At 41.5% G+C, this 16,052-nt stretch overlaps 1 protein-coding gene across 1 annotated transcript in view; it reads left to right on the top strand.

Moving 5' to 3' along the window:
• Positions 1-16,052, top strand: part of Nhej1 (nonhomologous end-joining factor 1) — a 102,772-nt gene that overhangs the window by 5,583 nt on the left and 81,137 nt on the right. The window contains exons 4-5 of the mRNA XM_013031214.1: positions 7,662-7,800; positions 8,827-8,885. Of these exons, the coding sequence (XP_012886668.1) occupies positions 7,662-7,800; positions 8,827-8,885 (198 nt within the window). The remainder of the gene's footprint in view (positions 1-7,661; positions 7,801-8,826; positions 8,886-16,052) is intronic.

The following is a 16,052-nucleotide window of genomic DNA, read 5'->3' as shown; positions in this document are numbered from 1 at the left end:
GAGATAGGCCCAGGATGGCTTGAAGATCAGAGGAAACCTTTTTTTTTTTTTTTTTTTTACCGGTCCTAGGGCTCGAACTCTGGGCCTGGGCACTGTCCCCGAGCTCTTCAGCTCAAGGTGAATGTTCTACCACTTAAGCCACAGCACCATTTCTGGTTTTCTGGTGGTTAATTTGGAGATAATAGTCTCACAGATTTTCTTGCCCTGGCTGGCTTTGAGCCACGATTCTTAGACCTCAGCCTCCTGAGTAGCTAGGATTACAGGCATGAGCCACTGGCACCTGGCTGGAAACCTCTTCAAAGAGAGGGTGATAGGAGACACTTTTGATGATGAATAGGACCTAATTCTACAGGAGGTAGAAGATCACAGTGTCTTCTCCCCTGTAGCTTTATGCTCCAAGAGCTTCTATTAGAAATCAAGGATGGACATTAAGAATTAGGTTTAGAATGAAATTATGTCATTTATAGGGAAATGGATGGACACAGAACAAATAATGCTAAGTGAGGCAAGCCAAACTTCGAGAAACAAACTGCCTGTTTCCTCTCATATGTATCAGGACACTAGGTATTCACACAAAAACAGTGAGACTAAAGGAAGATACTCTTAGGGGTGGAACCCAAGGGAGTAACAGCTGTGAAATCTAAACTATTCTTTTTATTTTTGTCGGTCATGGGGCTTGAACTCTGGGCCTGGGCGCTGTCCCTCAGCTCTTCAGCTCAAGGCGAGCGCTCTACCACTTGAACTACAGGGCCACTTCCGGTTTTCTAGTGGTTTTATTGGAGATAGGAGTCTCACGGTCTTTCCTGCCTGGGCTGGCTTTGAACCGCGATTCTCAGATCTCAGCCTCCTGAGTAGCTAGGATTACAGGCGTGAGCCGCCGGCGCCCGGCTCTAAACTACTCTTTATAAAAATGAGTTCCAGGAACTGGAAACTTTTTGTTGTTTGCTTTGCCTTTTTTTTTTTTTTGCGTCTGGTCGTGGGGCCTGAACTCTGGGCCTGGGTGTTGTCCCTCAGCTCTTCAGCTCAAGGCCAGCACTCTACCACTTGAGCCACAGCGCCACTTCTGGCTTTTTCTTTTTCTGCTTATGTGGTGCTGAGGATTCGAACCCAGGACTTCAAGCATGCAAGGCAAGTGCTCTACCACTGAGCCACCTTCCCAGCCTCTGTTTTGTTTGTTATTTGTTCTGTCTTTTGGTGGGGGGATGCGGGGGCTCAGAAATGGAGAGAAGGATGAACAAATGCAGGCATGTTACTTAGTGGACACTATGTGGAAAACGAAACTATGCAATTTGTGAGCAGTGACAGGAGGAGGAAACTGGGGGAAGAAGGGGTGACATAGTCCAAAAAGAAATGTACTTATTACCTGACTTATGAAATGGTAACCCCTCTGTAGAACATCTTAATAGTAACAATACAATTTTATTTAAAGAAAAATATAATTAGTATTCTGGACTAACAAACAGCCTTGTTTTCAGCAGTAACACTTAGAGATCAAGGTCTTGGCGGAGGGGAAGTGGGGCTGGTGAGGATACTGGCTTATTAGCGTAGGGACCTGCAGAAAATGAGCATCATTTATTGACTAGCTTCTTTATCTTCCATAGGTGATAGGATTCTTTGGCACCAATAGATGACTGTGAATGGAACAGAGCAAACCATTTCATTTTGAGAAACTGTTAACTGATGTTTAGTTTTAATCTGGACCCTAGTAAAGTTAGAGTTGAATGAAAAGAACTACTTTTCATTTATAATTGATTTTTTTCTTTTTTTGGTGGTGCTAAGGATCAATCCTGAGGTTTCATATTTGTTAGACAAACCATTGAGTTACAACCCAAGCAAAGGATTTTTTTTTTTCTTAAGTATCTCATTGTGTTGCACATGCTGATCTCTAGCTCCTGGGCCCAAGCAATCTTCTCATCTCAGTGTCCTGAGTAGCTGGGCCTAAATATGCACATAGCATGGTTCATTAATGAATTTCTAAAGCTTGTCCCACAGTGCCTAGCATATAGTAGTCACTCACATTCGTTCGTTTTAATTGAATTTCTTGAGCAATCTTCCATCCTGTTTTAGATATATATAGTTTATCTCATTCAAAACCCTTATGACTTCTCCTGAGTGGCACCAGAGGGCACTGCTTCCCCAATAATTCCTCAAATGTTCTGAGACCCAAACATCTGGGCGGCCTTAGGGAATCCCAAGTCATACCTGGTCTTATTTTGTTTACATAGTCCTACACTTTCAGAACAGTCTGATTGGGAAAGCATTTCCTTGGAAGCTGATGAGCCTAATATTTTCTTTTCCAAAGATTTGGATGGGCTGGGGTGTAGCTCAGTGATAGAGCTCTTGCCTAGCATGTACCAGGCGGGCCCTGGGTTTACCCCCAGTACTGGGGAAGACAAAAAGATGAAGTAAATAAGAGTTGTATAATCATATTATAATTGTTAGAAAATGTAAAGAAAAAGTAGCCATTCTAGCACATTCCTCCATTTGAGGAACTCTAATAAGAAAAGTGTTTAGTGTGGGATGAGTTTTGGTTGGCCACGAGAAGACGTTCGCTTTGAACAATTGATTGGCAATTGTAATTTCAGTTAAAATAAAATACTTACTGTTAAAAATAGTCTGTCATCCCAGGGAAACCCTCAAACCTGGGGAAGAAGTTGCAGCAGTGGATACTGGCGAGGATGTAGGTGGATACTATTTCAAGCTAGTGTGTGTGTCTATGAGGTCATGTGGTTCTAATTTTTGTGTATTACTCATTCTTGTGATAGTTTTCATTTACTTTTTTTAATGGATAATTCATGCCAAGGGAAAACATTTCAAATAACATTTAAAGGTATACAATGAAAAAAAAAACTTTCCTTTTTGTCTCTTTCTCCAGATCCTCATTTCCCTTATCTAAAGCAATCAGTGATATCAGCTTCATTTGAATTCTATTTATTTTATTAATCTTGGTAAGTAGTTCAGACTAGCCATCCTCCTGCCTTAGCCACCTGGGTGCTGGAACTACAGTTGTATACCATTATGTTCAGCACCTAATATAATTCTTGATATTCTATATGTTGACTTTCAGATTTGTCACCACTGAGGCCATTCCTAGAAGTCATATCCCAAGGTTCCTTAGTAGTAGAAAGAGCTTAGGCTTTGGACCCAGCAGACTTGAAAGTATAATTAACTTTGTTACCTTCAGGCTACTTAGATTACCTTGGATGAGTACTGAAATTTTATTTTTATTTTGGGTCTGGTCGTGGGCCTGAACTCTGAGCCTGGGCGCTGTCCTCAGCTCTTCAGTCAAGGCTAACGCTCTACCACTTGAGCCACAGCACCACTTCCGGCTTGTTTTTTTTTTTTTTTTGCTTATGGGTGCTGAGGAATCGAACCCAGGGCCTCAAGCATGCAAGGTAAGCGCTTTACCACTGAGCCACCTTCCCAGCCGAGTACTGAAATTTTATGATGCAGGTTTTTTTGTTTGTTTGTGCTGGTCCTGCAGTTTCAACTTGGGGCCTAGGTGCTGTCCTTGGACATTTTGCTCAAGGCTAGTGCTCTACTACTTGAGCCACAGCTCCACTTCTGGATTTTTGATGGTTAATTGGAGATGAGAGTCTCATAGACTTTCTTTCCCTGGGCTGGCTTTGAAACATGATCCTCAGGTCTCAGCCTTCTGAGTAGCCAAGATTATAGACATTATTATAGACATGATTCAGTTAGAAATACTAATTATAATTTTACCATGGACTGTGAGGATTAAATAAGAGAATATAGGTATTATTACTTTGGACTTACAGTGAGCCAGTGAGAGCAGGCTATTCCCAGCCCATAGTTTGTTTGTTTGTTTCTCTCTTTCTCTTTCTCTCTTTCTCTCTTCCTCCCTCCTTCCCTCTCTCCCTTTCTCCTTCCTTCCTTCCTTTCCTTGAACTCTGGGCCTGGGCACTTGTTCCTTAGCTCTTCAGCTCAAGACTATTGCTCTACCTCTTGAGCCACAGTGCCACTTCCAGTTTTTTCTGTTTATTTGGTGCTGAGGAATTGAACCCAGGGCCTCATGTATGTGAGGCAAGCACTCTACCACTGAGCCACCTTCCCAGCCCTAGTTTTTCTTTTTGAAAAAGACAAGGCCTGTGAAAATAGTTGAGGTAAATCAATTTAAATATCGAAGTACTGGCACTGCTAGAACTAGAACCTAAGTTTTTGGTATTCTGTTACCTGCTTCATCAGCTACTTGGTATGATTCATCTGGGGACAGCCTTTTCTTGTTAGCATTTACAAACATTTCTATTGGAAATTGGAAGACATTTTTTTCTTATAGGGATGATTGGCAACTTCTATTTCTATATCCACCACACTTCCTGACCTCCCTATCTGCGTGGAGCTCTTGGAGGGTCCAGGCCTCAGAGCACATAGTAGGCTGGTTGAATTAACTTGGGAGTTGTATTTGTCATCTTTTGGTACCTGTGAATCAAGGGAATATCTCTGTCCTCCTAAAGCACTGTATAATTTTTCCATGTTACCTGTGAGTCTACTTTGATCTATTTACTGAATTGTACTACTCTTATGGCTATTAGCATACATTTTCGTGATTTTTTTGGTCAGTCCTGGGGCTTGTACCCTGGGCCTGGGTGCTATCCCTCAGCTCAAGGCTAGCGCTTCTACCACTTAAGCCACAGTGCCACTTCCAGCTTTTTCTGCTTATGTGGTGCTGAGGAATTGAACCCAGGGCCTCATGCATGCAAGGCAAGCACTCTACCACTGAGCCACCTTCCCAGCCTCATATTTTTGTGATTTGTATCTAGCACTCATCCAAGTCTGAGAACAGAGCAAGGCTATCTTATCTAAGGAAAACCATGAAATTAGTTATATCTCAGTAATTCAGCATGGTATTACCCAATTGTATGAATTACTTGAGAAAATGAAATATTACTGATAAAAAGCTCCGGGGGAGGCTATCTAAGCATTAAGGTATATTATTTCAATTGCCTGATCTGGCATTGCATTTCATTAGATAAGGCATTAAACCCATTGGTGGCTTGTTTCTATAATCCTAGCTACTCAGGAGGATGAAATCTGAGGATCAAGGTTTGAAGCTAGCCCAGGCAGACTATGATCTCCAGTAAGCCAGCAAAAAGCAGTAGAGTACCAGTTTTGAATGGAAAAAGCTATAGTATGAGCTCTGAATTCAAGTCCTACTATCAGCAGGAAAAAAATACATGACATTAGTTAAAAATTGTTCCTTGTCATATTTCATGCTGTATTTAGCACCTTCTCAGGCTGGTTAACTTTAGGAGTTTCTATTATTTCGTTGGCTGGGAAGGTGGCTCAGTGGTAGATCACTTGCCTTGCATACCTGAGGCCCTGGGTTCGATTCCTCAGCACCACATAAGCAAAAAGAAAAAAGAAAAAAAAAGAGTTTCTATTATTTGAGTGGTACCACCAAATGATCAGTGTGTCTGCTATATTAGCAATAGTAGTTATTTTCAGTTCAACTGACCAACTTTTCACTGACTATTACAATTATTCACAAGAGTTTTCTCCTACTGAGTTAACTTGACCAGGACCAGACATGAAAAACAGTTCCTAGGAAAGGCATAACTCTTCATTAAAACTATACTTCAGTACTTCTTGGAGGCCTAAGTCTGTCCCAAGGACCTGAGCTAGAGGACAGTGCTAGGATGGGATAGTCTGTTTGATAGAAAGAACTGACATTGTCTGTAGTGGGTTTGACTTCTGGAACTTCACTCTGGGATGTAACCCAGTGTTTTTTGGATCTACAAAAGCTGCTGCTACTAACCCTCCTCTCCCTATCCACCTCTTCTCATCATAATTTATCTACAACATATGTCACATTTTTAGTGGTAATTTTTTACCTAGAAAACTAATGGAAATGAGGACTCAAGAGCCTGAAGAGTCTGGACTTCTGATTCTTACCTAGGTGACTCTTGTTTGTATATCTTTTGGTATATTTTGTTACTTTTTCCTTGGGGTACCTTGTCTATAAAGTGCTTATTTGGACTGGAGGTATGGCTCAAATGGTAGAGCACCAGATGTAAGCAAGAAAGCCAAGCAAGGATGCAAGGCTGTGAGGTCAAGCCCTTGTATTGGCATTTAAAAAAAAAAAAAGAAAGGGCTGGGTGCTGGTGGTTTGCACCTCTAATCCTAGCTACTCAGGAAGTTACTCTGAAGACTGTGGTTCAGAGCTAGCCTGGGCAAGAAAGGCTGTGAGACGCTTATCTCCAATTAACCAACAAAAAATTCAGAAGTGGAACTGTGGTACAAAATGGTAGAGTGCTAGTCTTGAGCACTGAAGCTCACGTATAGCACTCAGCCCATGAGTTCAAGCCCCAGGACCAGCAATAAACAAACAACAACAACACCAAACAACAACAACACCATTTCAAGGCTTAGAAACATTGTTCAAGTAGAGAGCATTTGCCTAGTAAGTGCAAGGCCCTGAGTTCAAACCCCAGTACCATCTCCCCCACAAAACAAAAACAAAACAACAACAAAAAACCCTCAAACCCTAAAGTGCTCCTTTTTAGACCTGCGGCTGGGATTAATATGCTGTAGCTATCAAGCTATCTGGCTTGCCGCCCATTTTTGTGAAGTTATATTGAAGCACAGCCACTTCATTTGTTTATGTATTGTTTGTGGCTGCTTTTGTGTGCCACAACAGCAAAGTTGAGTAGTTATGGCAGGAACTATATGAAAATATTGACTGCCTGGCTTTTACCAAAAAAAGCTTTCTGACCCCTGATCTAGTGTGCATTTCTTCATCTTAGTACCTCCTGAGGGGGAAGAGAAAGGAACTCAGATGACATTTTCTAGCCACAAATAGATTATTGATTTTAGGTAATTTTCTTTGGGAGGCTAATGGATACCTTGCATAGGTGAATTAAATGATTCTTCTATACAACTATACATTATTATATGAGAGCTCACCCTTACTGCATTGTAATACATCTATACTTGCATCTTTTTTTTCTTTTTTTTTTTTAACCTCTTCTTAAAAGCAAGGTGTGTGTAGGGGGTGGGTTTATTTCTTCCTTTGCTAGTCTCTTGGTAATCGCTTGGCTTCTATTATAGCAATAACCTTAGGCTTTGCTGCATTTGTGGGAACAGGTTGAAACTCTGAACTTACTCTGGGCTACAGTCAGCCCTGAAATAGCTCTTAATAAATGTATGGATCTAATTTGAGCTTTAAAACTGTTTACTTTCTGTTGATGTATATTATTTGTTACACCCCACCTCTATGCTCTGTTGTAGACACACCCACTTTCTTGAGAGTTACTGGGATCTTCTGTTTTTATCTCAGCCTCTTCTAGAGTTGACTCAGCACTTTTCTCAACTATATCACATCCTTTTTAAGTCATATTTTTAGCTTATCTGTCCTTTTGTTATTCTCACACTTTGACAAAGTCCTTGATTTTTTTTTAGTACGTCTTTCTTTCTTTTTTAAATTTTTATTTGCTTGGTCATTGGGCTTGAACTCAGAGCCTGGGCACTAGTATAGTTAATTGTTGTGCTTATATTTCTGTCCATGTTAATAAATTGCTTATCTGTGAAACTATACTGTGAAAACATTCATTTCTCAATGTTTTTTAAGTACTCCTTAATTCAGTACTAGGGAGTACTTTGTAAGCATCTGTTGGCTAGTTGGTATTTCTTCTTCATCAAAGGTCTCCCAACATTTGATTCGTCCTCTGATGGGCATGAGTCTGGCATTGCAGGGCCACGTGAGGGAGCTAACAGCATTGCTTCGAATGAAAGACTTAGAGATCCAGGAGTACCAGGAGAGTGGGGCTACACTGAGCCGAGGTGAGTGACTATTCTTGGAAGGACTGGATGGGGAATAGTATAGCTATCCAAGGCTCTTAGAAAAGGGAAAGACGTGTTTGTATTAGAAAAGTGTTTCTCAGCCAGGCGCGGGTGGCTCACGCCTGTAATCCTAGCTACTCAGAAGGCTGAGATCTGAGGATCGAGGTTCAAAGCCAGCCCGGGCAGGAAAGTCTGTGAAACTCTTATCTCTAATAAACCACCAGAAAACTGGAAGTGTGGCTGTAGCTCAAGTGGCAGAGCACTAGCCTTGAGCTGAAGCCTGAGGAGCAGTGCTCAGGCCCAGAGTTCAGGCCCCACGACCAACAAAAAAAAAAGAAAGAGTTTCCCTAGGTCTGCACACCTGTAATTCTAGCTGCTTAAGAGGCTGAGATTAGAATCTTGGGCACCTAAGTAGAAAAGTTAAAAGACCTCATTTTTAATTAAGTGGTAGACCACCAGTAGAGCAACTATGCTGAGTAAATGTGAGGACCTGAATTCAAGCTCTGTTACCAGAAAAAGAAAAGAAATGAAATAAAGAATGCTTTCTTTAGGGTAGGTGCTGAGTACTGGACCAGTAACTGGGAATTTGATACTACATGCCACTTAGTACTTCATGTACCTGGCTGGAGCCCATGTGGTCAACAGAAACTATGACTGAGTCAATACATGACAAGCAAAGACTCTGGAAAGGGAAAATAGGTATGCAAGGTAGTACTACAATAGTGTTGAACTGAGAGTTTAGGAAGCTGGATAGCTCCAAATTCAGAATAATTCTTGCCACAAAGACCAGGGTGAAACAGGAAGGTCTCCTAGACCAGGTGATGCCCCTGAATCTGCCTTTGCTGCTGATTGGCCTTTCCTTCTCCAGTTTGCTCACATACCCTCAACCCATTTTTCTTCCATCAGAATAGGGCTTTCTGAATGTCACATCTTTCTCCTCTTTGCTAAGGCCTAGGCTATGTTCTTTTCCATCTCACTGGTAGGAAATTCGACAGACTTATGTTTCTCTTTGTCTCTTAATTATAGGCCGATTGAAGACTGAGCCATTTGAAGAAAATTCTTTCTTGGAACAATTTATGGTAGAGGTAGGGTGTTTGTTATTTCCTTTCTCTTTTTACAAATTTGGGCACTCAAAGGGCTTAGGTGGTAACCTGAATTTTAGGTGTTAAATGGCATAGGTAATTGGAAAGCACTTTGCCTAAAAATTTGTCTGTGGATAGTTAGATACAATTTGAGTTGTATGTGAGGAAGATGGGTAAAGAGCACAAAAGGTGAAAGTACACTAATTAGCATTCATAAAATATCTCTTTTAAAATATGGGGCATGGAGGATGGGAATTGGGGTTCACTTTCTAATCTTGGAAAGCTTGATTGGCTAGTTGTTAAACTTCAGTTTGTTGAGCTCTGGGTTGTGGAGTGGGAGAGTAGTCATTGTTTCTCAACCAGCAGAAGAGGAAGGTAAAAATGCTCAGGGCTACCATTTGGGGACTGTCGTGTGGGCACAGCAGACTGTGGAAAATCACAGTGTTTATACAAGGAGACTGGCAAAGGAATGAATGGGGAGTAGATAATTGTGGCCTGTCAGAAGCTTCTGCCTAGGTTTCCCTTCTAAGGATTAAGCTTGGCCAAAAGAAATATCTCTCGAATGCCAAACAGTGGGAGTATTAATAATAGTGACCTTTGATAATATCAGTCAATATTGGTCTTTTCCTTTTCTAACTCTTCTGGGACTTATTGGTTATATAGTTGGTAGCTTAGTATTATTGTCCCATTTCTTTTTTCTTTTTCTTTCTTTCTTTCTTTCTTTTTTTTGCCAGTTCTGGAGCTTGAACTCAGGATCTGGCCACTGTCCCTGAGCTTCTTTTGCTCAAGGCTAGCACTCTACCACTTAAGTCACAGCACTACTTCTGGCTTTTTCTGTTTATGTGATACTGAGGAATTGAACCCAAGCCTTCATGCATGCTAGGCAAGCACTCTACCACTAAGCCATATTCCCAGCCCCTTATTGTCCCATTTCTAATTATACACATTAACCAAGTTGACACTTTATAAGTAACTAATGCTAGTATAATATGATATATAGATTGTTAATATTTATGTTGCATCCTCCAGGCTAATTGTAAGTTTTCTGTGAACAAAGACTGAGTCTCATACCTTTTTTAAAACCTGAAGTTAGCATTTTTTCCCAGTGCTAGGCATAAAGCAGGTATTCTTGATTTGGAATCTGCCTCTGTATATGGACTAAGGTTAATTCTTGCTGTTTTAACACTAACAGCAAAGTGTGTGAGATGAGTGGCAAGTCCACATATGAAAGCAGTTGCAACTCTAGGGAAGAAGGAAACATGCAGCTGAGCCCTGGAGCAGAGTAGCTCAGGTCTTCGTAGGGTAAGCGCTCATTAAACCTAAACACAGACACTTGCTAGGCCACTTTTTTTTTTTTTTTGTCAGCCTTTCCGATTTTCTAGTGGTTTATTGGAGATGAGTCTCACGGACTTTCCTGCTTGGGCTGGCTTTGGAACGTGATCCTGAGATCTCAGCCTCCTGAGTAGCTAAGATTACAGGCATGAACCACCGGCGCCCCGCTGATATTATTATTATTATTATTTTTTTGGTCTGTCATGGGGCTTGAACTCTGGGCCTAGGTGCTGTCCCTCAGCTCTTGAGCTCAAGGCGAGCGCTCCACCACTTGAGCCACAGCGCCACTGCTAGGCCACTTTTCTTTCAGCCAGCTTCTCCTGTTTATAAGCTTGGGAGGGCTGTTAGTCCTCTCTGTTGATAATTACCTAGCTTGACTTACAGGCATTTTACTCTGTGCTTTATGTTTCAACCATAAGGAATGACTTTTAATTTTTCCAGATGCTATTTTCTCTTGCCTTTATGTCTTTTTATGCATTCTTCCCTTTAACTAGAATGCCTGATGCTCTGTCCTTATCTACCTTGTAAACTGCTATTCACCTTTAGCTTCTTTGGGAGACATTTATTCATGGCTATTATAGAACCTTGCTTTATAGTGCTATTTTATGACTTAAGACACTGTAATATACTGTTTATATATCTGTAAAACTGCAGCTTTTCTGTTTACTTATTTTTTCTGTTTTAGTTGGTGTGAGGTTTGAACTCAGGGCTTCATACTTGTTACCACTGAACCATGCCTCCAGATCTTTTTTTTTTGTCGGTCATGGAGCTTGAACTCTGGGCTTGAGTGCTGTCTCTCAGCTCTTCAGCTCAAGGCTAGTGCTCCATCACTTGAGCTACAGTGACACTTCCAGTTTTCTGGTGGTTTTTTGGAGATAAGAGTTTCACAGACTTTCCTGCCCAGGCTGGCTTTGAACCGCAATCCTCAGATCTCACCCTTCTGAGTAGTTAGGATTACAGGCGTGAGCCACCGGCACCCGGTGCCTCCAGATCTTTTTTATACTGGTTATTTTGAAATAGGGTCTTGCTTTTTGCCTAGGCATGTTCCTGGTTTGCACTATGCCTCTTTTATGCTTTTGATCATAGCTAGGATGATAGGTGTGTGTGCCATTGTGTTCAGCTTTTTCTGTTGAGGTGGAGTCTTCTAGTTTTTGCTGCTCAGGCTGGTCTGGAACTGCATTCCTCCTGATCTTAGCTTCCCACATAACTGGAATGACAGGCACTGCACCCAGCTATTGGTTGAGGAGTCTTGGGTGTATGCCCAGGCTGGCCTTTAACTTCAGTCCTTCTGATTTCAGCTTCCCAAGTAGCTAGGATTATAAGCATGAACCACTAATGCCCAGCTAAGAATATAACTTTCTCCTACACTGATCTATGGACTCTGAAAGCAAGGATACATTTCTGTATACCTAGTATGAATAATTGTACTTAAATGTAGTAGGTTCTCAAATAAGTTTGTGAGTGAATATTTTGATAAATACGAATGTGCCAGGAGATTTTGTGAAAATTGTGGCCATGTGGCCTGTGGGTTCAGTGTTGCTTCTTAGAGCTGTATTTAAGGATCTCAGTTATTTTGTAGCCTTGAACAAATCACTTCTCTAAGACTCACAATTTTCTCATTTGTAAAATTGAAGTATCATCTCTTTCATGCTGTTGGGGAGGGAGAGCCCTGTAGAATGGAATGAGAAAGCATGTAGAATCCAGGTACTTGCCCAGAAAGGTTTTGGTGTTTTGGAACCAGCTACTTCAATAGTTCTCATGTTCTAGGTTCTCAGTGGATCATAGCCAAGCCTTACAGACTTGGAGAATTTTATTATATATGGAAAGGATCAGAGAGATAGGTAGTTGTAACTTCCCATTAATTAATTAGTTTTTGGTGACATGGGTTTTAAACCCAAAGCCTCACACTTGCTAGGCAGTCACTCTACCAGTGCACTCTACCACTCTACCAGTGTACTTCTCCAGCCCTTAAACTTCCATTTTATAGATGTAGAAATGAGCCTCAGAGAGGTTAAATGACTTAAGGTCTGTATGTTTACGACCTTACACATTTCTTGACTCCTAGTCTAGAAATAATTACTGTTTTGTTTTGCTACTTTAACTGGTTGTGCATATCAGTTATGGGAGACATAAGAGCTAGAGTAATGTAAATTCTTGTGACCTCTGGATTTACTGCACTGTCTTCAGAATGTCCTGTATAACTGGTACAACTGAAAGGTTTCCTACTGGACCTGTAGAGCTGTGGCTACTATATCTTTGCAGTTACTGTGCCTGCCTGGGGTCCTAAAAACAGGACACAGGAGGGTCATGAGGTCACCCAAGACTGAGCTGAAAGGATGTGCTATCAAAATAAGCAACACAGAATAGGAAGATAAACAAACCAGAGAGGCAGCTTGGGATAAAGGTGCAGAGAGGCCAGGCCAATGTCAGAGGGCCACGCAATCAGTGACTGGGGTCATTTCTTTCTGTTCTCTTTGGGAATATTGCTGGGCAAGAAGCCATAGAGTTAAGGCACAGGAGCAGTAGGACAAAGGTATTTCTAGGATACTAAAGTTAGGAAAATATTTCAGGATCAAACAGGAGTTACTTTTTCATACTTAGTCCTTATGCCTCCTCTTCTCCTGGGAGCCTTTCATTTTTTACTTCCAAGACACCCAAAGGAGCCAACTGATGGTGGCCTAAGTAAATAGAGAATATTTGCAATGTTGATTCAAGTCAAGGTTGAGTGGGATGATTGTTGATGCGATCCTCATCTAGAGGAAGATCAGTATAGAGCTCGTCCCAGGACTAGAGGTGGAGAGACATTGTTAGGTGTGGAAGAATATTCAAGGAATTGAGGACTGTTGTACATGGCAGTAGGAACTGTGTTTAACCTGAGAGGGCTGGCTTAGTCTCCTCTCAGTCCAGTCCACTGGAGGGAGTGTCTTTCCCTGGTTCTGTCCATGCCTCTCTCTCTCTCTCTCTCTCCATCTGGTTGCTATCAGTTTGTGTGGCTGCTGGTGGGTTCCTTATTTATTTATCCCAGTGTAATGGGGTGAGGAGGGAGCTGGCCTGAGGCTGGCTTTCTGAGGTTATGCCACTGAGCCACAGGCGGTTTGCATGGGTGTGTGAGTCACTGAGGCTGCATGCTGCTCAAACCAGACTCGACCAGGCTCAGGGACAACAGGCAACCTAAAATAGAGCCCCGCCCTCTGCAGCTGGCAACCTCTGGCTAGGAATCAGCCCTTAATACCAAAATCTGGACAGTGGCGTGAAGTTAGCTTCCTCTGGAGGTGTGTGTTGGGGGGGGGGGTCTTTTAGCAGATGTAGGGATTTTGCAATTCTCTTCTCTGTCCTCATACAAGGGTATTCAGCATTGCAACTACTCTGTTCACTATACTCTGAATTCTTAATAAAATTTAAATAATCTGTCCAGCATAAAATGTTCAACTAAGAAATTTTGGGGCTACAGTTAACACTGATTTCACACAGCATCCTAAATGTAGCCACGGTGGTTGTATTCTGTCTAGTTTTAGTTGTTGTCATCATCTATGTCTGTTTGTACTCTGATTCTAGAGCAGATACTTTATGCCCTGAAGAAGGTAGTCATTGCTGCTCTTATGAAGCTAGAGGCTTTTTTTTTAAAAATCAGAGTCACTTTGGGGGAGAGGGAGAGACCTTTAACCTAAAAATCATTAACCTGTTAAGTTCATTTACAGAATATTCTACTTGGCTTCTTTGACTAGCTCTCCATCCTTTTCCAGCCTCATGAGTGTTAGTGTGACCCAGGATTGTGCCCATGGTCCTCGTCTTTACTCTCCTTCATGCTGCATTGTCTCATCTAGACCCTAGTGTCAGCATCATTGGTGTACCACTGATTGCCAATTTTATGTCTCCACTGTGTTTGAGGCCCATGTTTCTTTCTGTATCCTAAATATCTATCTGGATGTCCCACATATTCCACATCGTAAGCGTTCCAAAATGAGTTATTTATTTCTCTAAACTCATTTTTCTCCTTATATTCCTCATCTTGGGAAATTGTACTGTTAACCTTTCAGGTTTTGAATCTAGAAACTAGGGGGTCACCCACTTTCACCTTTGTGCTTACTTTCAAAGCCTGACTTATGAACTGGCTTTTAAATCTGCCTGTCTCTATTCCAGCTCCATTACTTTAGGTTAGCTCTTACCCTTTTTGAGTTGACCTTGCTAGTAGTCTCCTAACCTACCTTCCCCTCATCCTTACCTGTTGTGCTTGTATTTATGATCTTTGAAACAAACTAATTAGCTACTTTCTTGCTTACAGTCCTTCAGTGGTCTTCAGGGCAAAATCCAAATTACTTATATGCCAAATAAGACCACTGGTGATTTGGACCCCTTCATCCTGATCCTTTGTCACTCCTCCATAACCTTCTGCACTTTTCCCATCCAAAAAGTATTGACAGCTTCCTGGTAGCACATATCTCTATCCATTTGTCTGGTATTCTGTTTTCTCATCCTGTTCAGCATTCCAGATCTGTGAAGCATTCTTCCTTTTGTGGCTTCTCCATGACAATTTTTCCTTCCATGTCTGTTTTTTTTTAAATTTTTAGGCATAGTGTCCCATCATGCTTTTTCCACAGACTCCTTCACAAACAGGGGATACAGATAGGAAGAGGAAGGGAAACAAGGACAATTGGGTTGGCAATCCCTTCCCATAGAGATGTTTCCATTACAGTGCTTGTCAGTTATTCTCTTCAATATTTCTTTCCTTTTTTTTTTTTTTGAGACGAGGTCTAATTATATATCCAAGGCTGTCCTCAAACTCATGATTCTTTTGCTTCAGCCTCTTGAGTGCTCGGATTAGTCATGCACCATCATACCCAGCTCAATAGTCTTTCTTAACATGGTTTACACAGTACAACTCTCTTCTGTTTTTCTTCTTAACCTCTGTGGTTGTTCCTTCCCACAATGTTTTGCTGGTTCTTCTCCTCTCTTCTTACTGCTGGGGTGTCCAGGACTCAGTTCTTGGCATTCTTATCTTTTCCCCCTATTCTCTTATTGATCTCAGTACCATAGCTTTCTTGTTGATAAATCCAGATTTAATCTTTGTTGTAGATGCTATTAACAACTTTAGACTGCTTGGTAAAATTTAAATGTGGAAATCTAACAGGCAAATCTTATAGTCAACATGTCTAAAACTGGATTCCTAGTCTTGCCTTCCAAGTTGCTTTTCTAACAACCCAATCCCTTTCCAGCTAAGGTGATGGAAACCTCATCTTTTCATGCATTTATGCTGAAAACCTTGAAGTCAACCTGGGCTTTTATCTGTCTCTTCTCATATCCTATGCACATTCTATCAGGAAGTCCAGTTGGCTCTCTGAAAGACTGTACCTATAATATCTCTGCTGCCATCACTGTCCTGAGCCACCATCATATCATCTCTTATATCAGCTTTGTCAGTGGCCCCCTTACTGTATCCCTGATGCGACACCAGAAATCTAGAAGTAGCTTAGCTGGGTGATTCTGGCTTAACATCTCCCATAAAGTCACATTCATGATACCTGGAAATGCAACCACTTTATACCCTGGAGAACTCACTTCAAAAGTCTTTCATGTGGCTTTTGTCAGGACACTATTTCTTTGCCACACAGTCTTTCCACAAGGCTATTCATATGACATCGTCCTGGATTTCTTCAGAGCCAATGGTCCAATAGACAGACAAAGAAAGCAAGACCACCATCAAATTGACCTGCAGTCTTTTTTTTTTTGGTCGTGGAGCCTGAACTCTGGGCCTGGGCGCTGTCCCTCAGCTCTTCAGCTCAAGGCTAGTGCTCTACCACTTAAGTCACAGCACTACTTCTGGCTTTTTCTGTTTATGTG

Source organism: Dipodomys ordii, unplaced genomic scaffold (assembly GCF_000151885.1).
Source record: "Dipodomys ordii isolate 6190 unplaced genomic scaffold, Dord_2.0 Scaffold1, whole genome shotgun sequence".
NCBI lineage: Eukaryota > Metazoa > Chordata > Mammalia > Rodentia > Heteromyidae > Dipodomys > Dipodomys ordii.
Note: the sequence above shows the minus strand (reverse complement) of the source record. Positions and strands in the feature narration are given on the sequence as shown.